The 26,251-nt window shown below is 57.9% G+C and overlaps 3 protein-coding genes across 3 annotated transcripts in view; 1 reads left to right on the forward strand and 2 right to left on the reverse strand.

The window, feature by feature from the left end:
* Positions 1–4,241, forward strand: part of DYNC1H1 (dynein cytoplasmic 1 heavy chain 1) — a 60,898-nt gene extending 56,657 nt beyond the window's left edge. The window contains exons 73-78 of the mRNA XM_024568495.3: positions 1,734–1,945; positions 2,331–2,484; positions 2,969–3,111; positions 3,266–3,434; positions 3,523–3,650; positions 3,890–4,241. Coding sequence (XP_024424263.1) covers positions 1,734–1,945; positions 2,331–2,484; positions 2,969–3,111; positions 3,266–3,434; positions 3,523–3,650; positions 3,890–4,018 — 935 coding nt within the window. The 3' untranslated portion in view covers positions 4,019–4,241. The remainder of the gene's footprint in view (positions 1–1,733; positions 1,946–2,330; positions 2,485–2,968; positions 3,112–3,265; positions 3,435–3,522; positions 3,651–3,889) is intronic.
* Positions 4,232–7,096, reverse strand: LOC123480558 (uncharacterized). Its single transcript, XM_071222085.1, has 4 exons — positions 6,974–7,096; positions 6,217–6,267; positions 5,602–6,072; positions 4,232–5,522 (listed from the first exon to the last, which is right to left on the reverse strand). The coding sequence occupies exons 1-3, from the start codon at positions 7,082–7,084 to the stop codon at positions 5,608–5,610; spliced, it is 627 nt and encodes a 208-aa protein (XP_071078186.1). The 5' UTR covers positions 7,085–7,096; the 3' UTR covers positions 4,232–5,522; positions 5,602–5,607.
* Positions 7,097–19,259: 12,163 nt separating this feature from the next.
* HSP90AA1 (heat shock protein 90 alpha family class A member 1) lies at positions 19,260–24,798 on the reverse strand. The gene is made up of 11 exons (XM_024567868.3): positions 24,643–24,798; positions 23,991–24,152; positions 23,536–23,902; positions 22,879–23,012; positions 22,284–22,604; positions 21,968–22,133; positions 21,602–21,792; positions 21,344–21,491; positions 20,900–21,168; positions 20,251–20,584; positions 19,260–19,969 (listed from the first exon to the last, which is right to left on the reverse strand). Exons 2-11 carry the CDS (start codon positions 24,150–24,152, stop codon positions 19,860–19,862), a joined length of 2,202 nt encoding a protein of 733 aa, XP_024423636.2. The 5' UTR covers positions 24,643–24,798; the 3' UTR covers positions 19,260–19,859.
* Positions 24,799–26,251: the final 1,453 nt, after the last annotated feature.

Raw genomic sequence — 26,251 nt, forward strand, 5'->3', positions numbered from 1 at the left:
AGGTGTGAGAACTGCTGGTCGAACCCGGCTGCTCTTGCTGGGGAAGAGGCGCAGGAGAGACTGGGGTCTGCCTGAACTCGTGAGCTGGCTGACAGGACAGGGCCTGGCAGGTCCCCTCAGGCTGGCCCTCGGCTCTGCGACGAGCGCCCACTGGGGTGCTGCTCCCTGACCCAGGGTGGCCTGCACACAGGCCAGCTGGGGCCCCACAGACAACCACGATGGAAAGAGTGAGGCCTGGATGCTGAGCAGGTCTGGGGGTGGGTAAGAGAGGTCTCACGTGCAGTCATAGCCGCTCAGGGGGCAGGGCTGTATGCCGAGAGATGGGGCACTAGGGGCTTCCTCGTGCAGACCTCATGCGCCCCTGCATGGCATGGGGTGGTCTGGCCTGCTGCGCAGACAGCACGAGAGAAGTGCTGCCACCAGGAGAGGTTGGGGGCTGCTGCCGGCTGGGTAGGCCCACTGCGGACGGGGACCTAGAAGTAGGAAGAGCGCCTATAATTGGCAACAAGTGGCATAGCGAACCTGCGTGTGCCGCACAGAGCCGTACGTGACACCATCCCGCCGTGAGCAGCGCTGGGAGGCAGGAGTTTTCAGCTCCGTCATACTCTGCGGGGCCTCCGTCGTGGGTGCAGTGTGTTGTACAGCCCAGGGCTGTGCCAGAGTCCTTTGGAGTGTTTACGTGGGCTGCTGCCCGCAGTGCCTCCGCCTTGCCCTCCCCCATGAGGAGCAGAGCGGTGGTGTCAAGGTGTGTTGCTCGCTGTGCAGTGCTAGCAACTGGGTTCTGTGGACGGCCCTGCAGCACGACAGTGACTGTTGGCTGAGCCCCGTCACACGCGTGCTCTGCTGAGGCTGGCACCCAGCCCGTTCCCAAGCACCACGTGGGCCTTGCTGTGGGGAGCTGACCTTGCAGCCTCCATCCAGCCTCCAGGTGGCAATGCTGCTCAAGAACCCGGCCGTCACCCTAGCCGGGTGGGCCAGTGGGTTGGAGAAATGTCTCACAGCTGAAGGGTTGCAGGTTTGATTCCCAGTCCGGGCACGTATGGGAGGCAGCCAATCCATTTCTCTCTAAAAGCAATGAAAAAGTGTCCTTGGGTAAGGATTGGGCGGGGGGAGAAAGAACTGGCCCTGGCCGGTGTGGCTCAGTGGTTTGAGCACAGCCTTTGAACCAAAGGGTCGCTGGTTCGATTCCCAGTCAGGGCACATGCCTGGGTTGCAGGCAAGGTCCTCAATAGGGGGCACGTGAGACGCAACCACAAATTGATATTTCTCTCCCTCTTTCTCCTCCCCTTTCCCTCTCTCCAAAAGTAAATAAAAGGAAAAAGAACTGGACCCTTAGCCCTCTGTTTTGAGACAGGCACAGGGCCCCGTGGGCCTAGTGTTTGAGGGGCAGGGGTGGGTGCTCTGTGGCTCAGTGCTGTCCCAGCTGGAAGTAGCCACGCATCTCCAGTGCAGACGGCCTCCCTGCCTGGGGCCCAGAGCCCATGCAGCCACCCCACTCGGCTGCTCCCGGCTTCACACTCAGCTCGGGGTCTCCCAGGAGCCCCTCCAGTTCTGCACCTGCAGGCCAGCCTAGTCCCAGCAGGTGTGACTTCATCTGGTGACACTTTGTCTTCTGTGTTGGCCATTCTGTGCTTTAGAAATGCGTGCCCGGTCAGTTCCTCGCAGGCACATCCTGTGGCCTTTGCATCTGAGTCCTTTCTTCCTCTGACCCCCTTGCCCCTCCCCCCGCCCAGGTGTGGACATGATCAGCAAGATGCTGAAGATGCAGATGCTGGAGGATGAGGATGACCTGGCCTACGCGGAGACCGAGAAGAAGGCGAGGGCAGACTCCACGTCTGACGGGCGCCCGGCCTGGATGCGGACACTGCACACCACCGCCTCCAACTGGCTGCACCTCGTCCCCCAGACGCTGGGCCACCTCAGACGGACAGTGGAGAACATCAAGGTGACTGGGCACACTGTCCCAGAGCCCAGGGGCTCTCTTAGCAAGGAGGTGGTGGGGAGCGCTGAACAGGCACTCAGCGGCACCCAGTGGGAGGGCCGGCCCCAGTGAACCAGCCCAGAGGTGTCTTGGACGCTGTCCGTCTGCCCGGAGCTGTGGAAACAGCCCGCCAGCCCTCTTCACGCACTCTCCAGGCTGCTGTCGGTCGGGAGGTCCGGCCAGCCTCATGGGCGTCGGGTCCTTGGCAGTCCTCGGGGCAACCAGGGGCCCTGGACAGCGCTGTGGGTGCTGGGCTCCAGAGACCTCCTGCAGGCCGGGCTGCTCCAGAGAAGGGGCCTCGGCTCAGCCCTCCGCCCTTGACCCTGGCCTTCCCTTCAAACCACCACAGGACCCTCTGTTCCGCTTCTTCGAGAGGGAAGTGAAGATGGGCGCCAGGCTGCTGCAGGACGTCCGCCAGGACCTCGCTGACGTCGTCCAAGTGTGCGAAGGGAAGAAGAAGCAGACCAACTACCTGCGCACACTCATCAATGAGCTGGTGAAAGGTGTGCTCTCCGCCCAGGCTTGTCCCCCGGCCTCCGCGTCCCTCCGTGCCCCTCAACCAGGGCCGGGGCCGCCTTAGAAATGCCTGAAGGAGTCTGTTCCTTTGATGCTGCTTCAGTGACACTGACTGACACCTTTATGCAACTTGGAGAGTATTTAGGGGTGGGGAGGGGACTCGAGTCCAAAGACGCAAGGTGGCCCCAGGTGTCTCATCAATGCCAAGAGCGTGAAGCACAGAGACACGGAGTCGCTGCAGCAGAGCTGGGCGAGGAGAGGCTGTCACTGTGGCGTCCCCTGCGGCGGTCCTGTGCTCCCCACACACCCTGCCAGTCACACTGGAGGGGTGGAGGGCGGGGGCCAGCCCAGCTGGGGCAGAGGGCGCACCTCTGGGCGCACACGGGCTGCGGCTGAGTGCCGGCAGGTGCCCGGTCTGCGCCCGGGGCCTGGGGTTGGGCTGACGCCGGCCTGGGGTCTCCTTGCCTGCAGGGATCTTGCCTCGGAGCTGGTCCCACTACACGGTGCCCGCGGGCATGACTGTCATCCAGTGGGTGTCCGACTTCAGCGAGAGGATCAAACAGCTGCAGAACATCTCACTGGCAGCTGCGTCGGGTGGTGCCAAGGAGCTGAAGGTGGTGCCCACGCACCAGAGGGGCCTGGGGAAGGGCCGGCGGCTGTGCCGAGCTCGGGAGCAGCCGCCGCGGGGGCGGGGGTCGAGCAGAGGCCCGGGTCTGACCCAGGAGAGCTTGTGGGGCCCACCCCTCACCAGCCTGCCTCTTCCCGCAGAACATCCACGTGTGCCTGGGCGGCCTGTTTGTGCCCGAGGCGTACATCACGGCCACCAGGCAGTACGTGGCCCAGGCCAACAGCTGGTCCCTGGAGGAGCTCTGCCTGGAGGTCAGTGTCACCACCCTGCAGAACGCCGCCCTTGACGCCTGCAGCTTTGGAGTCACAGGTGAGTAGGGGTGCGGCCCTCCCCAGTGCCTGGCCCTCGAGCATGGCAGCAGGCCCGCCTGATGGTGCACCGCTCCCCACCCCCGCAGGCCTGAAGCTGCAGGGCGCCACGTGCAGCAACAACAAGCTCTCGCTCTCCAACGCCATCTCCACGGCCCTGCCTCTCACGCAGCTGCGCTGGGCCAAGCAGACCAACGCGGAGAAGAAGGCTAACGTGGTGGGTGGCACGTCCCTGGCCTTCGTGGGCAGGGAGACACGGCGGGTCTGCGTCTGTGACCGGGAAAAAGGGGGCTTGTACCTGTACCTAGAGTCACCCACGTCCCAGGAGCAACCACTGCCCCCTTCCCCCGCCTGGTTCCCCTTGGGCCTGGGGCCCCATTCGCAATGGCCACCCTCAGCCATCCCTCCCGCCCTTCCTTCCACCAGCAGTAAGGCCTCTCTCCACCTTCCTTGCAGGTGACGTTGCCCGTCTACCTGAACTTCACCCGGGCAGACCTCATCTTCACGGTGGACTTCGAAATCGCCACCAAAGAGGACCCTCGCAGCTTCTACGAGCGCGGCGTCGCGGTCCTGTGCACGGAGTGAGGCCGCACGTCCTGGCTCCCGTTCTGCAGGGAGGAGGCGACGCGAACCTTTACTCAGTCTCACCGCCACGGGAAGGTGTGGGCCTGTGCAAGCGCCGTCGTGGGCTGGAGGCTGGTGGAGCGTGAGGCCGGACGGCCGGGACTGCTGGGACGTGGAAGGGCCCAGCACGTGTTCGGAGGGTCCAGGGCGTGGCTTGTTTTATGAAATAAAACACTAAGCATGATCCGCTCCCCCTCTTCCGTTTCGGCGCTGGGCGAGCTCGACTACACTGACTGAATGGTGGCCCTGGAGCCTGGTGGGGCTGTGCCCTGTGAGGGTGTGGCGTCTTTGCTCTGCACCACCGCCGTCCCCGCTGCTCCGGGCACCTAGTTCCGTAGACCCTGGGAGGGCAGGCGGTGGAGGCGGCTGGCATCCTGCGTGCTGTTCGCCCTCACGGGACGTGGCAGGCGTGGCTCCCGCTGCCCTGTGAGTGTTAACTCCCAGTTGGCGGGGAGGCGCTGTAAGCCTGGGACCCGCACTCCGCGTCCTGCCTGGACACTCAAGCCCTGATCCCAACCCCAGCTTCTGTGGACCCGCCAGGCCCCATGTCTCTGAGCCAAAACTAGAGCGAGAGCCCCATCTCACTCCTTTCTGGAATGTTCCTTCAGAGATGCTGGGCGGCCTGATTGCTGTCACACAGCTGTGTTCCGTCGAAAACTGGGGCCCGTCTTCCATGCATTTCTGACCCAATCTATGGGGACTCTCAGCATCTGTGCAGTGGGGGCCCTGGCGGTGTGGCGGGCTTGTTCCCGAGGAGGCAAGAGTCTGCCCAGCCCCCTCAAGCCTGCCCCACTAGGGGCGAAGGCTCCAGTGAAGCACAGGAGTTGGCATGGGTCCAGGCGGGGCCCTGGACTCAGAGCAGGGGGCCAGGGCCTGCTGCAGCTGGGGAGCCAAGCAGAGGCAGTAGGTGGCCTTGGAGACCCCCACCCTCCCCCTAGGTGCCGGCTACCAGGGCCAGGATGGCAAATCCCCCACCTGGGGCTGCCACGTGGACCCAACAAGGAGCCCCAAGGTGCCTACTTGCCTCCCAACCTAACATCCAAGGGGGCCACACACAGATCAGGCCCCTCAAGCCTCATGCCCTCCCAGTCCCTCCCTGATTCCATCCATGGGGTCTGAGGGGGACCCCTCTGCTGGGACCTCCACTCACCCTGCAGCTAGAGGGTGAGGTTGGACAGCGGCCACAGCCCTCCCCGTCCTCACTGACAGAAAGGGGGACCCGGGAGGACAGGTGGGGACACAGGACCAGAGCGCCCACCCAAGGGACCAGCTCCACCACACACCACCAGTGTCCCATGGAGGAGAGGCACCAACCCCCGGGGCCCAAGCACCCCCAGCCACCAGAGGGACAAGCGGCTCTTGTCCTCAGGAGGACTCCCTTTTATTGGCACAGGGCCAGCGTGGGCCAGGGCTGCAGACAGCGGCTGAGTGGAGGGCAGGGCCGCGTGGCGCTCACAGTGTGGGCCTGCGAGGAGGGAAATGTGCTGTGAAATGGGGGAGCACCAAAGCCGCACCCCGTTGTGCTTAGGCAGCTGCTCGCTCACCTGGGTCTAGGCCATGTGCTGCCTCTTCCTCTTCCTCTTCTCAGGCTCTGAAAGGAAGAGCTCCAGTTTCCTCTTGGACAGGGAGAGCCTGTGCCCCTTGTCCCTCTCACTCCCGAGTCTGGGTGGCTGCGGTGACATTCGGGCTCGGCCCTGCGTGCGTCGGCCAGGCTCCAGGGACTCCATGGCAGGGAGGAGGGGCCCCCAGTCTCCCTCCATCACTCCCGGGCTGCCAGGCTCCTCGGGCTGCATGTCCACATCATCGGCTCCTGCGGACACCGGGGCCCCGCCGGCAACTCTCACAAGGAGGCCGGGCCTGTCTGAACAGAGAGGGTCTTCTAGGTGGACTCGTGGACTCCTGGGCTTCAGCGAGTGTGAAGGCTGGTGACAGGACAGGTCCCCCGGAGACCAGTCCTTGAGGCTGCAGGCCAGGGGAGCTGGGGCGTCCTCCAAACCCACGTGAGGGTCTAGGAACTGACAGGCAGAGGGCCCCTGAGCCAGCGGGGCAAGGAGCGCTGACGAGGCAGGCCCTCGGCTGGCCCCCCGGGGACTCAGGTTTCAGGAGGGCCCCTGCCGTCCCCTACACAAGAGTGGCGGCCAGGTTGTTCTCTCACCCACCTCTCTCCAGATGCCTTCAGCCAAGTCCGAGTGGCTCCTCTTGGGATTGGCCTGGGGAGAAACAGGCTTGACAAACCCTCTCTCACCAGGGAGGCAGATGCCAGCTCAGGGTGCGGGGGCAGAGCCAGGGCACCCACTGCCCACACAATGGTCTCCGCCACCCCAGACCCTGGGAGGACAGTGGCCCTGGTGGGGTGGGGGGTGGCAAGGACACGCTTCTCAGAGCCCAGGCAGGAGCAGACCCCTCAGAGCTTTGGTTGAGGGACTAAAATGCATAGCTGGGCCACTGGGAACGGGAGAGGCAGGCAGGAGCCGGGGTCGGCAGCTCGTCATCCCAGTGTGTCCTTAGGAAGTGGCAGGAAGGACCCTTCAGCCCCACATGGCAGCCTGGCCCTTGTTCTGGACCCAGAGCCAGAAGGCCATGGAGAACTAGGTCCTTCATCTCGACCCTTCCTCGCAGCGCAGAGGCTCAGGGCCAGGACGGCCAGGCACCCGGTGTTCTAGAACCCTCCCCAGGAAACCCAGGCTGCCAAGAAAAGCAACTCTTCCGGGTTTTCTCAATCAGAAGACAGACTCCCAAGGACAGGAATCTGAACACATCTGACTCGGGGAAAAGAAAAACGCCGTAAGGAAGGTTGGTACCAAGAACCACCGACACATGTTTATCCGAGGAGGGTCTGGCCAGGGTGGGGTTCCCGGTCTCAGGCACACAGGGTGCTCCCACCACCCGGCCCTCCTTCCTCCGAGCAGGAAGCACCTGGAGGCGATGGAGCGCGTTTCTCCGCCTCTTCCGGAAGCCGGCCCTGGTGCTGGCGGCGCTGAGTGCTGCCCGGATGCAGCAGGGCCGGCCGCCGCGCGGACTAGCCATGGCTCGGGGCCGGGGGCGCACTTGTCACCGCACTGTAGCACATCCAGGCTGCAGGGACAGAGCACAGGTCAGCGGTCACAAAGGGTGGGGTACAGGGCTGACCGCAAGAGACAGGAGGGAGCTTTCTGGAAGCGTGGCACCGTCCCATCTGGACCGGCGGTGGCTCCACAGGGCACGTTCGTCAGAGGTCAGAGCCGGGTGCCAAGGGGGAGCTTGACCATGTCCACACCAGTAAGACAGGTCCGGGGACCTTCCAGAGCTTTTTCAGTTCAACTAAAACCCACGGGCAACAGCCCACAATAATGCCTCTGCTTGGGGGAAGCCCCACGTTCATCCACACTGAAAGTTCTAGAACATTCCAGTGCAGAGGGGAGCACATCCAGCTCCGATGTCCTCCTGGCTTGTTTTGTTTTTTAGCAGATGAAGAAATTTAAGCCCAGGCTGGGGAGGGACTCACCCAAAGTGACATAAACTGAGAGCTTTTCCTAAAAAGTTTTGAAGTTGTTAAAAACAATTTTTTAAAAACACTATACACCCAAAGAGCAGAGAGAACGTCCACTCTGTGAAAAAAACAAGCCCTGGCCGGGTAGCTCCGCTGTTTATAGCGCTGCCCTGCTCCGCCCTGGTTGCGGGTTCGAGCCCCAGTCAGAGTACAGACAAGGCTCGGCCGACGAGTGCCTCAGTAAGCGGAAGAACAGATCGATGTCTCGCTTGCTCTCTCTTTCTCTCAATAAAAATTAAATTAGGAAAAAACAAAGCTAAGGCCAAGAGACTACCAACCTCTGTGCAGCTTCATGTCCCTCGGTGTCCAAGAACCCTGGGGACGCTCCACTAGACCCTGTGGGAAAGCGCCCGTCACAGACCGCACTGCCTGTGACGAACTTCGCCCGATGAACTCAGGCTTCCCAAAGGGGGCTCCTCGGAACCCCAGTTCTCAGGCCAAATCAGACCCCACCGTGCACAAGGCACATCAGCATTTTAAAGCCAGAAAGGCTCCCGGCGAAACACGATCTGCTTTTGTTAGTGTTAACTTAAGTCTATAGCTCATTCAGATTTCCTTAGTTTTCCCCTCAAGTCCTTTTCCCTCCTAGGACCCCTCCCAGGACACCCCATTGCAAGCGGTGCCCTGGTTTCCTGAGGCTCCTCCTGGCTGTGGCTGCAGGTCAGACTCGTTTCGGACACCTCGGCCGGTTTGAGGAGGACTTCGTAGGATGTCCCTTGATCTGACGGGGGCTCTGGGGGTTAGGGGGACGGCCACAGAGGGGCAGGGCTCTCCGGTCACAGGGCAGAGAGGGCCTGTCCCCTCCCCCTCCCCAGCCATCCTCTGGGAAGACATCACCCGGCACAGCTCACACACGGGAGCAGCGAATGGCCCCCGAGGGCTCTGTCCCCACATGTCACCTATGCTGGGGCTACAACCCTGTACGGCATGTCTATTTCCTTCTGCTGTGGCCAGGACAGGTTCTGCTGGCACCCGCGTCCCTTTGACGGGCCCAAAGCGACAAATGTGACCTCAAAGGGAACACACCCTGAGAGTGCTCGGTGCTCTCCAAGGCTGAGTGCAGACCAAAGTACCCAAACGGTGAGGTTACAGCCAGCAGAGGAAAGCGACCCTCCCCTCCCCCACCAGGTCTGGGCCCAGGCCTGCCCGGCCCCTGCTTTCTAGAGCGGAGGGTCGGCACCAGGTTCAAGGGCTTCTGACCTGCTTTCTCATGCTAAGGCCCTTCACACGCCTGGTTAGAACAAACTGCTTGGCCCTGCCCAGGTGGCTGGGGGTTGAAGTGTCGTCCCAACACGCCAAGGTTGGGAAGTTTGATCCCTGGTCAGGGCTCACACAATAAGCGACCAACGAGTGCATCGGTGAGGAGGACAACAGCGCCAATGTTTCTCTCTCTCAAATCAAAAAGTAAAAACTGTTCAACCATACTCAGTGTGCCGCCCAGGGACCTCCTGGCCCCAAGGCACCGGCCAGCAGCCCGGCAGGTCCTCAGGCAGAGCAAAACGACAAAGTCAAAACCCCTCCTGGACTCTCCCACAGGGACTCGCCTGGACTCAGCACCCCCAGCCCCTCCTTCCTCGAAAATTGCAGAGAAAAGCTCTCCTTACGCAGACTCACAGAAGAATTCTCTGAGACCAAGACTGCCTATCCCTGTGGTCACCCGGTCACGCCAACCTCTGTAATTCTTCGTGGCCAAGGTCAAAGTGGGCTGGAAGTTGGCTTTCTGCTCCCAGAGTCCCATCTGCCTTGAACGGTGTCTCATTTGGCCTCTTCATGGCCACCCCTCCCTTCCTGCTCTCCCAGGAGTCCTTGACCCCTGCCATCCACCCCACCCCCACAGGACAGCTCAGCTGCGGCTGCAGCCCAGGAGCCAGAATTCCAGGTGAGCAAAAATGGCCGTGAGGGAGACACGGGGGCAAGAAAGGGACGGCCAAGCACTGCCGGGCCTGGAGGCTGGGAGAGGACTCTCTTGTGCTGTGCATTTGAAACGTTCCTGATGAGGAGTTCAGAAGTCACCACCTCGGCCCAAGAGCCACCAAATCTCTACCTTAAGCAAATCTCCATCGTGAAGCTCACACGTGAGCGATACTTCCACCGGTGTGAACACACATTCCACACCCACGAGTCCTCTGGCCAGCCTCAAGGTTCCACCCACTATAGTCCTCTGGTGACCCCAGTTTTTTTTTTTAAGATTTTATTTTTAGAGAGAGAGGAGGGAGGGAGAAAGAGGGGGAGAGAAAGATCAATGTGTGGTTGTCTCTTGAGCGCCCCCTACTGGCGACCTGCCCCACAACCCAGGCATGTGTCCTGACTGGGAATCAGACGGGTGACCTTCTGGTTTGCAATCCAGCGCCCAGTCCACTGAGCCACACTGGCCAGGGCTGGTGACCCCAGTTTTAATCTCCCTGCTCTACACTCCCAGACCCCAGCATGCAGCCTCTCTGGGGTCTCCGGTAGGTTCTTCCCACAGGAGCGAGCTCTGGGACAGACTGCCCCTCGAAGCCCCCGGAGGGAACCCCAACCCCTGCACTTCAGAGCCCCGGCCCCCAGACCAAGGGCACAAATCTCCGCTGCTGATTTCCAGGACATCCAGCTTGTGGCCGTTCGTCAGGGCAGCCTCGGGAAAGCGAGACACCCTGTCAAGTATGAGGGCTGGAACTCTGAGAAAAATGCCATTACCTTAAAGAACCCGTCCTTCCCGTCTGAGCTGCACAAGAGCAAGAGCAGATCACGGCGTTGTCTGCTCCGTGAGGAGCGGGAGCCCCACCAGCCCGGGCTGGAGTCCAGCATGGAAGCCCCGAGGACGGGCAAAGGCCAAGCTGGACCCAAATCACCCTGAGTTCAGTTTTGGTCACCAGAATTCCAGTCATTTAAAGTGACACTATTTCCAATATGTGGGGAGAAATACCCCGACTGGCAGGAAACACAGAGTGAAAAGAAAAAAAGTTTGGGTGGAGGTAAAGGTCTAGTTTTTAAAGGTATCATCATCCGACCTTATGTTTGAGCTTTAATATAGCAAAAACCAGAAGCAGCCCCAGGCCCCTCCCCAACCTGAGAAAAAGTCGTTTTCTTAGACTGACCTCACAGGTATCAAGAAGTCATAACCTGGTTACCTGAAGTTTTAAAATGGAAAAGTAGGGAGCAGATGACCAACTTCCCACCAGTCCTTTGTTGTGCCCTTTGTCCTTCCTGGCTCCACCCCTGCCCATCCTGGCCCCACCCCTGCCCATCCTGGCCCCCAACTTCACACAGCTGTGATTGTGAGGCAGCAGGATGAGAAGCCCAAAAGCAAAACAGAAACGGAGGACAGGGTGTGCATCTGACATTTGTTAAAAGGTGAACATTTGGCACATTTTTCTAATGAAGCTTTAAAAATTTCATTTCATAGACTGTTTAATTAACGTATTAGAAAAACTCTGGATAATAGCAAAACTATTTTTAAAATACTACAAACTAAACACCTGGCTACAAGGCAAAAAGAGGAAAACTGATGGGCCAGGGCTTCCCCAAACAGTCCACGGGGCGGCCCCTCCGTGCCGGTGGGGGGTGGGGGGACGTCCCAGGCCCAAGCACCCACGGCTCCTCCTGGGTCCATACCCAGGAGGAGTGGCCCTGGGGGGACACGCCGGCTCCCACCTGGAGTCGGGAGCACCCAGGGGCGGAGGCTGGTGAAGTCCAGAGAGCCGGCTGGGGAGAGCAGAGGAGTCGGGCAGAGCTACAGGCCTGGAGGACGGAGGACAGGAGACGACGGCGTGAGGCGCCTCTTTTTCAAAGAGAAACGTGTGCACACATCTCTGACAAGAACCTCCTGACGTGAACGGCTTCCTCACCTCCACCGCCCGTCCCAGGCCAGGGGACGGCTCGGACACCACGCACAGCCATCTGAGGGGGGTCAGGGGACTGCCCGGGCCCCTGGTCCTAGCCGCGGATGGCCGGTCCGGGTAAGTGCGCTCCCCCTCACTCACGGGGTGAGGTCGCCCCTCGGGGAGACATTCAGGCCTGTATTTTGGTGCAAAAACACATCTTTTCTCTCCCTTCTTCCTTCTTCCCCGCCCCCCCCCCCCAGGTTAGTATTTAAGGTGAACACCTTCATACCGTACTAGGTATTATTTTGACGGAACACTTTTTGGTACAATTTTTCTGATATAACAAATTGAAAAGGAAGGACAGTGGATTTTTTTTTTCCATTCCTCAATCTCCTGTCTCTATGCCACCTGAAAAAAGGTCAAAACTTGTAACTCATATTCAAGACAAAGTGGACGAAGGTCCACTTTGGGAAAAAGCAGTTCCAACGCGGCCGCTCCTCGTTTTGCCTGGTAGTCTCGGGTGGGCCTCCCCAGGGTGCCTGGGCTCCAGCAGAGTCCATCAGTCACACAGTTCCACACCCAAGAAAGAAGGGACCCGTTCAAGCTGCAGGGACCCACCCCACAGCATGAGCACAGCACCCCGAGGGGTTCATCTCGTCTTCGATCGCTTTGCTTTGCGAGGGTGTCCAACCTGCGGCCCGCGGATGGCTGTGAATGCGGCCCACCACAAAATCATACATTTACTTAAAACATCGGGATATTTTTTTGATTACATGTTGCAATGTATTTAACACGTGGACCAAGACAACTCTTCTTCCAGTGTGGCCCTGAGACGCCAAAAGGTTGGACACCCTGCTTCAGAGGAAACCACAGGTTCAAGTGATATTTTGGGGAAACACTGAGGAGCTCTGCCAGCAGATGCTAATTAACCGCAGGCTAATCCCAGGTGCCCTAGAATTCTCACGTGGGCTTGGGGGGAGGGGCAGGAGCCCACACTGACCCGGCACAGGCTGGTTGCTGTCAGACAAAGCGGGGGTGCCCCCAGGCCATCTTCACTGCTGCCCTGGGTGTGCCCTTTTCCTTCATACCTGGAGGAAATCACCCCATCACCCCCCACCTCACACCAGGGTCTCCCCAGCAAGGACCTCAGCATCAGAGGGTGGGGCACCATCCTCACTCCGCATACAGGGACCCCCTCACAGGGTGGGAGTGGGGGAGTGATGTTTTCCCGAAGTGTAGAGACACCCCCTATTCTCTTGGGGGACAATATCCTCATCCCTATGGGACAGGGACCACGCAGGAGCTAGGTTGTGCGGCCTCAGGGCCCCTTCTTTCTGGAAGAGACAATCCCTCTCCTATCCCCGCCCACGTGGCTTTAACAAGCGTTCTCCCCTCCCCCCACCCCACCCCCACGGGGACAGCCTCCGCCTGAAAGGCGCCGCAGGTGACGGCACTTCTCCTGGGGCGGGCGCACCTGGCCCGCGCACCTGGCCCGAACAGAGGTGCTCACCTGCTGAGACTTGGGCGGGGCCGCAGTTTCCCCGGCCCCTATTCAACCTCCGGAGGGGCAAGGAACTGGGGCGTGAGGGTGACTCCAGTAGGGGTGTTGTCACTAAACTGGGGCCGCCGGAGTACGCTCGGGTGAGGCGGGACCCGCACGGCGCTTACGCAGAGCGGCTGAGAATGAATGCGGGTGCCCGGGGCGGCCTTACTGCGCCCACCTTCTGAAAGGCACGTCCATCCTGTGCCCGCGTGATCGTCCGGAGTCGAGAAGGAAGGTCTTGGGGGCCAGACCTGCGTGGTGTGACGTCACAGGCATTTCCGTGGCAACACGGCTCGCGTCGCCCTCCCAAAGCTGTGGATCTTTCCTCCCGCTGGGCCCGCGGTCCGTGCTCCACGCGCGGCCCGGGAAGCTTTTTCCACTTTTTCCAGGGCCTAATGCTGCCACAAAACCTTGAGGGATTCCCCTGGGCCTGGGGGGTCCAAGACCTTTCACAAGGCGCGTGCTGCCCCCGGGAACCTCCCCTGCCCCTGGCCCACCTCTTCTGACCCCGCCGCCAAGGCCCCTCTGTCCCATCTGACCTGGGCCGCAGAGGCCCCTCTCCCCGCCCCTACCCGGCTACCCTTGGCGGCCTAGCTTGGCACCACCTCCGGGAAGCCCTCCTGGACCGCCGACATCCCCGTTAGGATCCCCTCCTCGCTCAAGGATTTTCAGTCCCAGTCTCCCCCGCCGTCCCCACAGTACTGGGCCAATCAATATATGCAACAACACTGAACTCGGTCACTTCTTATTTTTTCAAGATTTTATTTTAGAGGGGAATGAACCAGCGACCCTTTGGTTCACAGCCCGAGCTCAATCCACTGAGCTACACCAGCCAGGGCTATTTATTATTATTTTTAAAGCAATGTTATGAAGTCAGAAAGAGTAGATCCTCCTACTTTGTCCCTTTTCAAGATTACTTGGCTCTTCTGGGTCCCTAGCGTCTCCATGTGAATTTTAGAGTCAGCTGGTCCATTTCTGGGGGGAAAATGCCAGGGGAATTTCGACAAGGATTGTGCTGAATCCGAAGATCAGCTTGGGCAGTGCTGAGCCTGAACGGGCTTGTGTCTTCCAGACCAGGAGTGTGGGGTGTCTTTTCCTTTAATAGGTCTTCTTGTTATAACCAAGTTTTGTCATTTTTAGAATGTAAGTGACACATTTATTTTGTTAAATTTATTTCAAAGGATGAGTATTTTTTATTCCTCACCTGAGGATATGTTTATGGATTTTAGAGAGAGAAGAAGGGGGAGAGAGAGAGAGAGAGACATGGATATGAGAGAGACACATCAATCGGCTGCCTCTGGCATGTGTCCCACCAGAGATTGAACCCACCACGTTTTTGTGTATGGGACAGCGTTCCTACCTACTGAGCCATCCAGCCAGGGCTATTTTTAAGTAAAATAGAACTGTTTTTGCCCTGGCAGAGTAGCTCAGGTGGTTAGAGCATCATGCCAGTGCACCAAGGTTGCAGGTTCGATCCCTGGTCAGGGCACATACAAGCACCAGCTGGTAAATGTGTAAATAAGTGGAACAACAAATCAATGTTTTTCTTTTTCTCTCTCTCCCCCTTCCTCTCTCTCTCTCTCTAAAAATCAATAAACAGAATTGCACTATACAAATAGAACTGTTTTCTTAATTTTATTTTTCACTGTCAGTGTATAGAAATACAACTGAGTTTGAATACTGATCTTGTACCCTGCAACCTTGCTGAAATTGTTCTAAAGTGGGAGGGGGGTTGTTCCTTACAATTTTCTTTCTTTGTTATTTTGCAAGTACGGTTATTAAAGCTGGGGACCCAGAAACAAAGGAAGGGCTTGGGAAAACAAGTAACGGGAGAGCCCAGGCTGGGCTGCTGCCAGCTCTCTAAGAAGTCAGGGACAAGAGGGCCTTGGGCCCTCAGGGGGTGAGCCGCCACTGCCTGCTGCTCCCCCGCTTGCAAGTCTCTTGGGGACCCTTAGAGTTTAGGAGAGAAAAGTAAGGATGCATGCCAGAGAGGGAGGAAAGGCGTGGGCATGCTCCAGAGAGCCACACCTTCTACGTACGAGATCATGCCATCCACAGAGAGATGATTCTTACTCCTTCCTGTCCAGTCAGGGTGCTTTCTCCTTCTTTCTCTTGACTAATGGCCCTGGTTCCAACCTCCAGTGCCATGCTGAATGGAACTGGCAAGAAGGAACATCCTGTCTTGTTCTGACTCAGGCATTCAATTGTGGTGCCAAGTACCTGGAGTGTGTCTGAGTTACAGAGACAGCTGAGGAGCAGGTGACGTACTCCCAGATGAAGCGATACAATGAAATCCAGGAGACGCCCCAAAAAGCTGGGATGGGTGGGGGTGTTTCTGGGGCTGCGGTTCCATACATTCCGCCATTTATCAAGCGGAAGCTGATCCCTCCATTTTTTAGGGTTTTCGTTTTGTGTTTTTCATCTGGAATTTAAAAAACAGACAGCGCTTGACTTGGACCCCATTTCCAGCTCTGGAACACTCTCTGGCCGAGTGCTGGGGCCCCAGAGTAATTCCAGAAGAAGACGATGTATGTTCCAGGCATGCGGACGTTCTTGGCGGACTATGTGCTCAGCTCCTGAGCTCTGCAGTCGTGGTGAACTCCGCATTCAGATTTTAATGGTGCTGCTAATACTCCGTGGCTCCCTGAAAGCTCTGCTTCCTGGAGCGTTCGTCCCAGGGCAGCAGACGATACAAGGCGATGCTCCTTCCTACAGAAGGGTAACCTGTCGTCACACTTTCAAAGGCTGCAGCAGACCTCGAAAGCTTAGAAAAGGGAACAAAAGCTTCCTAAATTTTACAAAATTACTTAAACAAATGCCATCCCCACAGGAGGGGAAACAGTCATCTCTACCAGTTCTTCATTCAGCTCCACGAGTGTGTGCCAGGTGCACCGGGCTGGTAGTGACAAATGTCACACGCCTTCTGGGGACAGGCAGCAGGGAGGCAGGGGGACTGACTGAAAACTTAGTCACTGTGGGACAATTGTGGGAAATGCCCCAAAGGAAGGGAGAGGACACTAGGGGCTTTTCTGAAGGGAAGGACTGGACGCTAAGGCCGGGCAGCGGGAGGATTGAGCCCGCTCCCTAGGCGGGAAGACCATGGCGGGCGAGATCCTGCCCAGTGGGTAGATCTCCAGGATATGGAGCAGTTCTGGAAGCAGACACCGCCGAAGGCCACACAACGCTTGAAATGTAGTTAAACCACCGAACTGCACACACAAAGGGTTAAATTGTCTGCCTAGGACATCTTTCCACAAAAAGACTGTCTCTGGGTGGGTCGCCCAGTGCAGTGCTTGAAAGCCTGAGAGAGGGGCCCCTTGGGGCTGAGTGCCAACCTGTGTCCTGGGAACCCCCGAGCTCAGGAGGCCCATGGGAGACAGTGGGGGGTTCGGAAACTTTCAGAACAAAAGTTAAAAGGATAGAATAAATCAGACACTGCACGTTGGAAGTGTTTGCAAGTGGGCATGTTTAGGCTGACTCACGAACAAATATTTGGGTGTGTGCTGTGTGCCGGTCACCTTTCCAAGTGCTTGGGACAGGCAGATCTGTTCTCAAGACCCAGGACTGGCCAGGACCTGTCTTTGGACACAGAGCCAAGCCCACCCAGTGCTGACCCAGTGCTTGGAGAGGCAGGGAGGCCGCCAAGGAGACCAAGTCACCAATCTGCACCCTTGGACGGGCCTGTCAACCAGATGGCCGTTTCCCGTCTGTGAGATGATATGAGGTGCCACCCAACACGGTGGTGGCACCAAGTTGCCAAACCACCTCAATATTCCTGGCATCAAAGACATAAAGCCATTTTCCAGGGTGAGCACAGGCCCCACTTTTTAAAAAGATTTTATTTTTAGAGAGAGGGGAAGGGAGAGAAACATCAATGTGTGGTTGCCTCTTGTGCACCCCCTGCTGGGGACCTTGCCCGCAACCCAGGCATGTGCCCTAACTGGGAATTGAACTGGAAACCCTTTGGTTTGCAGGCCAGCACTCAATCCATTGAGCCACACCAGCCAGGGCTGGGCTGGTTTTTAGCAGGGGTTCAAGAAAAACTGGATGCATAGGTGCCTGATAGGGATAACTAGAAGTTCAGAGGACGAGAGGTGGTGAGTGGTAGTAGTCTGGGGAGACTGCCTGGAAGAGGTGTGGCTTAGACTGGGGCTTTCAGGACATTACACTGCAGGACACTATCTGCGGTAGAAGTGAACCTAAGGTGACCTCATAGGACAACAGGGAGGAAAGGTCCCACCTGAGTAGATGCATCTTTGGAAGTAATAGCTGTTAGTTTGGAGTACTTGCTAACGCTGGGCCCCCGTTAAGCTGCTTACCTAGAAAACAGCAGACGGCCTTGAAGGTCTGTCCTTGACAGAGGAGAGGGAATGCCCACTACAAGGCACTGTTGAATGCCGGCAGACTGCTTCCTGCATCGTTTTCTTCCTTTGCTATTTAGAAGTAGCACAGCATTAAAGTCACCCATCTTAAGCTCAATGGCTTTTAATAAATATATACACCTGCACAACTACCACCTCTAGTGTTGGGACACTTCCCAATGTTCCCTCCTGACCTCAATCCCATGCACTCCGCCCCTCTCTGACTAGTTCTGCCCTTCCTAGTATTTTATGCAAATGAAATCAGATAGCAGCTTCATGTCTGGCTCCTTCACTGAGAGCACAGGTGGCAAACACAAGGCCCACGGGCAGAATCCGGCCCTCCACCTTGTTTCTACTGCCAGGCCCATGTGGACCCCGGTGAAAATTAGTTTGACACCCCTATAGAGTAATGCTTGGAGAACCCACATCTGAGCACTGTTGGGGCGCAGCCTGATCTCTGGTTCCCTGGATCTCTTAACTCAGCTGTGTCCAGGTGTTGCAAAGCCTTTTGTAAAATTTAATGCTACTGTGAATCTTAAAGATGTAATGAACGATTGATTGTTGCTAACAAATCCAACTGGTTTTTGTATATTGATCTTTGAGAAATTCATGTGTTAGTTTCTCAGACCGTTTCTTGTAGATTCCTTAATTAGGTGCTCACACACAACCCAGTAGTGACCTGAACTTTCTTCCCCAGGTTGTGCCCGTCTGGGCTCTGTTGGCACTCGTAACCTCGACAGGACCGGACAGATGACCCATGAGAAGCCGCACTGCGCCTTGCAGCAGCAGGTGAGGGGCGCTCAGCCATCTTCCAGGTCTTTGCTGAGGGCAGCCTGGTGAGCAAGCCTCACCCCCTGGGCGGGGCCTCCCGCCTCCTTCAGGGCAGTGTCATCTCCAGCACAGGCTTCCTGGGGGAAGCTGCAGATACCTGCCCCGAGTGCTGTTCCAGGGTCTCAGGGAGGACAAGGCGTTTACCGAGGCCATTTGCGGGTCCCCTCCGAGGCCTCCTTGTCGCCCTTGCCTTTCAATCAGTCTCCCGCTGGAGATGTGCACCTCACTCCTCCTCCAGCTGGACACTGGGGTTACCCACAGGCTCGAACACCGCCCCGTCCGCTGGAGTCATTCCTGAGTACTTCTGCCGGCCCAGTGTTCAGTGGGCCCCCATTCCCCGCGGAGCACCAGGTGCAGACCTTCCGCAGCATGGGCCCCCACGCTCCCTCTGCCATCTGTCACTACCACCTTCCATAGGTGGGGTGTCAAGGCTCTGAACCCCAAACCCACAGGGACCCGCTCCCCATATTTCAGTCGACTTTAGGACAGGGGGGCGTGAAGGTAGGCATCACCATTCCCAGTCCCCCTTCCCTCTTCCACCTGTGGCTCGTCCAGCAGCCACCCCCCCCCACCCCCATAGCACACCTTGCCTGCGGCTCAGGGACAAAACAGAACCAGCCAAGGTGACCGGGAGTGGTAGGGGAAGTTGGGGCAGTGAGTGGATTTGGTGACGTAATTGGTGACATTCCTGAGACCAAGGTATTCACGGGCCACAGGTGTCACACAGACTAAGGAATGCATCCTCTCTGACACAGGGAACCCCTGCCCAACCTGGGCAGGTTGCATTAAGGCTTTGGGCAGCCTTGGCTGATTTGGCTCAGGGAACTGAGCTGGGGCCTACAAACCTAAGGGTTGCCGGTTTGAGCCCCAGTCAGGGCACATGCCTGGGTTGTGGGGCTGGGTCCCCATTAAAAAAGTGCAGAAAGGAACCACACATTGATGTTTCCCTCTTCCTCCCTTCCCCTCTAAAAATAAAATCTTTTAAGAAAATTAAAGACTTCAGACAGTCACCAGGAACCATTTTTCCCTCCAGTCTTCTCCCAGGCAGGGTATGCACCCTCAGGCTTTCACAGAGACCACCCCGTCATCAGCAACAGCCCCTCACACCCACGGCCTCCCCACAGAAAAAAACACCTTCACGTAATTTTCTCTTTAATTCGTGTGTATTTGTCACAACCTTTTAAAGCAGAATGTGAGTTGAGCACTACATCTCCATTCACAGAACTTTGAGCTACTTCCAGAACAGCTTTACAACACGCCCGGTCAGCTGACAGCCCCGCCAAGCAGCCCCGTCTCCGGGAACATGCTCCCAGCGGGGGCAGCTGACGGCGCTCTAACGTCTAGAGGCTGTACATGCAGTTGGCAACTACAGGGGACGGAAGGTTTGCAAAGTCGATCCTGGGGGACAGAAGCTGTTTACCTCAACACGTCAACAACCAAAGAGCAAGGACCACGAAGCTGACAGACGTCACACACACTGCACAGCGAACAGAACCGCGTCCCGTTAAAATGAGCCCAACGTGGAACTGAGAAACTAGTCTGCTCAGGGTCTGCACTGTAACAGCATCACACACTCGGAGTGGAAAGAAACCTTATCTTTCCTTAAGTAGTTACTGTCATGCCATAAGGATTTTTTAAATGTTAACAAAAATAAAAGTCCTTGAAAATGTATCACCCAAGGGAATGAAGGTAAAGAACGGAGCACGTGGGCAGGGCCGGCCACCTCCAGCTGGGCCTAGTCCACCTCCTCCATGCGCGACGTGTCGTCGTCCCCTTCCAGGGGCGGCATCTCCTCCGTCACAGCCGCACTGCTCTCGTCTGCTGTGGGGTCGTCCTCGTCGATGCCTTTTTGGAAACAAAAGCCCTGTGTCAGCTTTCCCAAAACCAACTCATCAGCCTAGTACTGCTGGCTCGTAACCTCTTTGAAGGCTTAGCAGACACAGGTGCATGAATCTCTGCTCCGTATTTTAGCACTTAAATGGAGGCAGCCTACCTCCCGCCCCCCTACACACAACTGATGAACATCTCCCAAGCTGCTCAAGAGACCCCAACTGTACTCAAGTAGCTAAATGGAATCCCCTCTCAACAGTCACGAAGGTTTTTCTGGCTGGAGGCCGCACACTCACCGAGGCCCAACTTGATCATCCTGTAGATCCTGTTGGCGTGCGTCTGGGGGTCCTCCAGGCTGAAGCCAGAGGACAGCAGCGCCGTCTCGTACAGCAGGATGACCAGGTCCTTCACCGACTTGTCGTTCTTGTCCGCCTCCGCCTTCTGCCGCAGGGTCTCGATGATGGAGTGGTCCGGGTTGATCTCCAGGTGCTTCTTTGCCGCCATGTAGCCCATGGTCGAGTTGTCCCTCAGGGCCTGTGCCTTCATGATCCTTTCCATGTTTGCCGTCCAGCCGTACGTGCTCGTGACGATGCAGCACGGGGATGTCACCAGTCGGTTTGACACCACCACCTGTGCGTAGTCAAAAGTATGAACTGTGAAGCAATACGCAAGGAGCCCAAGTACTGACGGGCCAGGAACACCATGCACCTGCAAACTCGGGCCCAGAGCCTCTGCTCTGCGCGCCCTCCTGTGTGGCTCATTCCTGAGGGTTGTAGGAGCCACACCTGTCGCTGAATGGCAGGGGAGACTGGTGGTGTTTTATCACTAACTGAGGAGAACTTAGGAGAAAAAGAACCGTGTGTGGCCTCAACTCTGGAAACCCTATACTGCTTTCCAAGTGTGAAAAATTAGGAAATGCAGGTAGAAAGAGACACACTTACACACCTTTTCTACTTTTTTCTCCAAGATGTCCTTCATGATTTTGCAGAGGTTTTCGAACTTGGTTCTCTTCTCTTCCTGTTTCTTTTTCTCCTCTTCATCCTCTGGAAGCTCCAAGCCCTCTTTGGTGACGGACACCAGAGTCTTGCCCTCGAACTCCTTCAGCTGCTGCACGCAGTACTCGTCGATGGGCTCGATCATGTAGATCACCTCCAGGCCGTGCTTCCGCAGACGCTCCACAAAGGCCGAGTTGGCCACCTGGTCCTTGGTCTCACCTGGTTGAAGAGTTACTTTTAGACTTCTCGCAGGACGGGCTTTCGCTCACTGTCCAGTCAGATCCCACCAGCACAGACATGGCAGCTCACGTCAACTCCCTCTCCTAGGCTGACACCCACCCGTGCACGCAGCCACACGGGTGGAAACATGAGTCGACCACTCCCCACCCGTTACCTGTGATGTAGTAGATGTGTTTCTGGTTCTCCTTCATTCTCGTGCAGTAGTCCTTGAGGGAGACCATCTCATCGCCAGAAGCAGACGTGTAGTATCTCAACAGCTCCGAGAGCTTCTTCCGGTTTTGAGAGTCCTCGTGTATCCCAAGCTGTAAGACAGCACAGGCTTTAGAAACAGTTTTTCTGCACTAGAAAAACTCACAAGTTTGAGAAGCCAGTTTCACCACCGCCATCCACGCTGCAGTGCGTCTGCACAGACCTTGATGTTCTTGGAGAACTGCTCGTAGAACTTCTTGTAGTTCTCCTTGTCTTCTGCCAGTTCGGTGAAGAGTTCCAGGCATTTTTTGACCAAATTCTTTCTGATAACTTTCAAAATTTTGCTTTGTTGCAACATCTCCCGGGAAATATTTAGAGGGAGATCCTCTGAGTCCACCACACCTCTGATGAAGTCTGAAAGTACACACAGACCAAAATCACCCCACGAGCCAAAAGCACTCAACGCAGAAATTCCCCCCAAGACGAGGGGCCCCTCCCCACTGGCTTTAACCACCTGGGGCTGACGGCGTGAATGTACCCAAGGGCTCCTCACACCCACGGGCCATTCTCCACACTTGACCCCACTTACTCAGGTACTCGGGGATCAGCTCCTCACAGTTGTCCATGATGAAAACCCTGCGGACGTACAACTTGATGTTGTTCTTTTTCTTCCTGTTTTCGAACAGGTCAAAGGGAGCACGTCTCGGCACGAAGAGCAGGGCTCTGAACTCCAACTGTCCCTCAACTGAGAAATGCTGGAACGGAACACACACGCTAAGTCACAGTCAGTGGGCCAGCACGTGCAGTTCCCCAACTCGGACCAGGTCGGAGAGGGACCAAGGTAAGGAGACCTAATAAGGGGGCCTGCAGGGTGGGCTGGCCTAGAAGCCCCGGCAGCCACTCACCTTCACGGCCAGGTGGTCCTCCCAGTCATTAGTCAGGCTCTTATAGAATTCCCCGTATTCTTCGTTAGTGATATCATCAGGGTTTCTGGTCCAAATTGGCTTTGTTTTGTTCAGCTCTTCTCGATCGATGTACTTCTCCTTGATCTTCTTCTTCTTCTTCTTGTCGCCATCCTTCTTCTCCTCCTCTTCCTCGTCGGAGCCAACGTCTTCAATTTCAGGCTTGTCCTCAGACCCCTTCTCCTCTTTCTCTTTCTCCTCCTCCTTCTCCTCCTTCTCCTCTGCTTCGTCGTCACTGACTTCTTTATCACGTTCTTTCTCCACCTGCAAGACAAAAACCACACTTCACAACAAAAAAGTAAACTGACTGGTGCAGTCAAGACTTGACTTTACAGCAAAGCCAAAGTAGCTGACAAACAGTCCACCAAGAAACTTCTCAACACTTGAAGCATTAAGTAAACACAGCTCTGGCCACCATGACAGTGAGGACTTCGGACTGTCCCAGTAACGACAACAGTCGAGGCTCTGCCTCCTCACCAGATCTTGGTTTTGATTTGGTCACTTCAGTTGTCCGCAAACACATTACACAGAAACTTACAAAGAGGGTAATGGGGTAGCCAATGAATTGCGAGTGTTTCTTCACGATCTCCTTTATCCTCCTCTCCTCCAAATACTCGGTCTGGTCCTCTTTCAGGTGCAGGATGACCTTCGTTCCGCGCCCCATGGGCTCCCCTGAAAAGGACGATGGAAACCAGTTCAATTTCAATCTCAACTACCAAATGAAAATCGTACTTACAATCTTGCTCTGGCTGGTGTGGCTCAGTACTAGCCTGTGAACCCAAGGATCACCAGTTTGATTCCCTGTTAAGGCACTTGCCTGGGTTGCCAGCCAGGTCCCCAGTTGGGGGCGTGCGAGAGGCAACCAGTCCACGTTGCCCACCCTTCTCTCCAAAAACAAGAAACGAAAAAACAAAAAACCCCACAAAACCCCCCTACAATACCCTCTACTCTTAATGCCACACCCAACACTTTTTAAAAGCCACTCTGTACTGCAGGGTTCACTGTTACTGCCCAACATCAGTCCCACACAGTTAACTGCCTTACCCGAGACCAACCACGAGGTCAGGCCAACACTATCACTCCTCACCAGCTCATACCCCAACTCCAGCAGGACCTCACAGCCCCCCCCCAGGGGTCCAGGGCCCACGCACCCCACCGCCCAGGCACTGAGCCCATTTCCACACCCGGTGCCCACCTGTGTCTGTCCGGACTGTGAATGAGCCTCCCGCAGAGGACTCCCAGGCGTACTGCTCGTCATCGTTGTGTTTGGTGATCACGGTCACCTTCTCAGCAACCAGATAGGCCGAGTAAAAGCCGACACCGAACTGGCCGATCATAGAGATATCTGCGCCGGCCTGCAAAGCTTCCATGAACGCCTTGGTCCCAGACTTGGCGATGGTACCCAGGTTGTTGATCAGGTCGGCCTTGGTCATCCCAATCCCAGTGTCCACGATGGTGAGGGTGCGCTCCTGCTTGTTGGGAATGAGATTGATGTGCAGCTCTTTCCCGGAGTCCAGCTTGCTGGGGTCCGTCAGGCTCTCGTATCTGATCTTGTCCAGGGCCTAGGAAAGCAGACACGGTCAGGCCCGAGCGCCCCCGGGGGTCAAGGAATGTGAAACCAAAAGCCGACGGGGCAGGACGGACACTTACATCGGAAGAGTTCGAGATAAGCTCGCGCAAAAAGATCTCCTTGTTCGAGTAGAACGTGTTGATTATCAACGACATTAACTGCGCGATCTCCGCCTGGAAGGCGAACGTCTCCACCTCCTCCTCCTCCATTGGCTGGTCGTGGCTCTGGGCTTCCTCCGGCATCTGCGGCGACACGATCGCTTGAGACCCCGCGGCGCGGCCCCCGGAGTTCCTAAAACCCCGTTTAAGCTACAAGCAAATCGACTGAAAGCCGCCGACAAAGCGATGATCTCATTCCTGCGTCCGCGCGGCGGTCGGGAGCGCGCCCCGAGGCCGCCCGAACGAGTCACCGGCAGGCAGAGCGCGCTGCCTCGCTGCGGCTCGGACCGGCGGCCCCGCCGGGACCGGTCCCGGAGCGGCCGCCCCGCCGGGACCGGTCCCGGAGCGGCCGCCCCACCTCCCGGGAGGGCCCCACGCCGCTTGCCCGGCCGCGCGGAGAGGCCCGAAAGGGGTGGGGGAGGTGGGCCCGCAGCAGGCCGGAGGCCTCCAGGCGGACCAGGGCCGCCCCACGCTGGGGGTGTCCAGCGTTCCCGCCGCCCGCCGCTCTACAAACGCCCACCGGCCCCCTAAATCTCCTGTTCCCCGCGACCCCAACCCCCAACCGCCCCCTCACCTTGGCTAACGAACCGTGCGGGCTCCGCAACCACACAGCAGCAGGACGACGCAGAGGCAACTGGCGCGCAGCGCCCGCTCCTCCCTTATATAGACGCGGGCCCGCCCTGCGCGCGCGACGTCTTTTCCAGAAGGCTCCGGAACCTTCCGGAAGAACCCTCCCCAACCGCCGCCGCGGCCGCGCGCCCGCGCCTGCGCACTAGCCGCCGCCCGCGCCTCCCCCCCAACCGCTGCCTTAGCGCGCCTGCGCGGCCTGGAAGTCTCGGGAACGTGTCGCGCTCTCGGCCGCGCCCGGTCCCTGGCCGCGTCCCTCGGCCTTGCGTCCTCGGCTCGTTGCGCGGGCGGACGGCGCTTCAGTGCCCTTTCGCCGCCCTGCCTGGCCGGCTGTGGGGGCGCGCGCCCCGGTGAAGTCCGCGGAGTGAACTTGTAGTTCTGGGAGCGCCCCCATGGTGGGGCCGCTCGGGAATTAAGTGGAGGGTGGACCCGCACATTCCTGTTGGCGTCGCTCGCGGCCTCAGAACCGGGGCGCCCAGCGTCGGGGGGCCGCTGCCAGGGTCAGGACCTTGAGGCCGTGGGTAGGGGTAGGGGGCAGTGAGTTGAGGCCCCGGCCCCGTTTTGGGGGTTGGGGGACGGGGCAGCCACGTGGAGTCCAGGCCCGGGGTTGGAGGGCAGGGCGGCATCTCTTCGGGCCGGGCAGTCGGTACAGGTCCCTGGATTCGGGCTCACGTGCCTCCGTGAGCCTGCTGTACGGGGCCAGCCCGTGAGGAGGTGACCGAGGCCTCGGCGCCGGGAGGCCACCAGACCCCCGGTTTCCTCTTTCACTAGAAGGGGTCCCTGGGGCCTGGAGAGGCGCCAGGCGCCGGAGGTAGTGCGAGGGCCGGCCCCACCCCGCGGAGTCCGCGCCCGCAGGCTGCTGCCCGGCTCCCTGCCGACGCCCCACTGTGCGCCGGGGACGTTCCCCGGGGCGAGGGCCTCGTCCCGACTTCTCCAGACCTATGGCAACACCTGGATTTCTCTAGAGCCACGTCCTTCACACTTCGGGGCCCCTTAGGCTGAAATCGCGGCCTTTGATGAACCAGTGCTTGCACCCCCAGCTACACCCGTCGTGATAAACCCCATCTTTTTTACTTATTCTACGTAATGTGAGGCATCCGTGTCAAGTATGTAATTCACGGCTGGGGCGATTAACTTGCGCCAAGAGCCAGTTTCTCGAGGGGAATCTGCCGAGCGCTTTGAAGCTCGCCAGGTGACGGGCGTCAGGTGGGGAGGAGGACTTCAGACTCGGCGGGCTCCGCAACTGGGTGCCTGCGTGGGGACCCGAGTGCCCCCCACCCTGCCCCGCCTGAGACCCTTCCAGACTCTTCCAGGGGTCGTGCCCAACCCTTGGCCGCTTTGTCTCTAGCTCCTCCTCTCGCGGGCCTCCTCCTCAGGCTCCGGGCCTCAGGGAACAATCTAGAAGCTCCTTGGGATGTAAACAGACTGGATTGAATATCCCTCCCCTGGCTTATCTCCAGGGTAGCCCAGCTTCTCCCGGAACGGGATTCCCAAACTGGGGTGTGAGACCCGTTGGGAGCGTGTGACACCGGCGCGGGGCGTCCTGACTCCCTTTA

Source organism: Desmodus rotundus, chromosome 7, assembly GCF_022682495.2.
Source record: "Desmodus rotundus isolate HL8 chromosome 7, HLdesRot8A.1, whole genome shotgun sequence".
Lineage (NCBI taxonomy): Eukaryota > Metazoa > Chordata > Mammalia > Chiroptera > Phyllostomidae > Desmodus > Desmodus rotundus.

Bases quoted from the DNA above. Each gene is read 5' to 3' on its own strand.
- LOC123480558 (XM_071222085.1), bottom strand. From the start codon at position 7,084: ATGGCTAGTCCGCGCGGCGGCCGGCCCTGCTGCATCCGGGCAGCACTC. The intron at 6,268-6,973 runs GTGCTTCCTGCT...GTTTCTCCCCAG, and splicing joins ACGCGCTCCATCGCCTCCAG to GCCAATCCCAAGAGGAGCCA. The intron at 6,073-6,216 runs GTGGGTGAGAGA...TCTGCCTGTCAG, and splicing joins CTGAAGGCATCTGGAGAGAG to TTCCTAGACCCTCACGTGGG.
- HSP90AA1 (XM_024567868.3), bottom strand. From the start codon at position 24,152: ATGCCGGAGGAAGCCCAGAGCCACGACCAGCCAATGGAGGAGGAGGAG. The intron at 23,013-23,535 runs GTGGGCACCGGG...CGTCCTTTTCAG, and splicing joins CACAGTCCGGACAGACACAG to GGGAGCCCATGGGGCGCGGA. The intron at 21,169-21,343 runs GTAACGGGTGGG...CTCTTCAACCAG, and splicing joins ACACATCTACTACATCACAG to GTGAGACCAAGGACCAGGTG.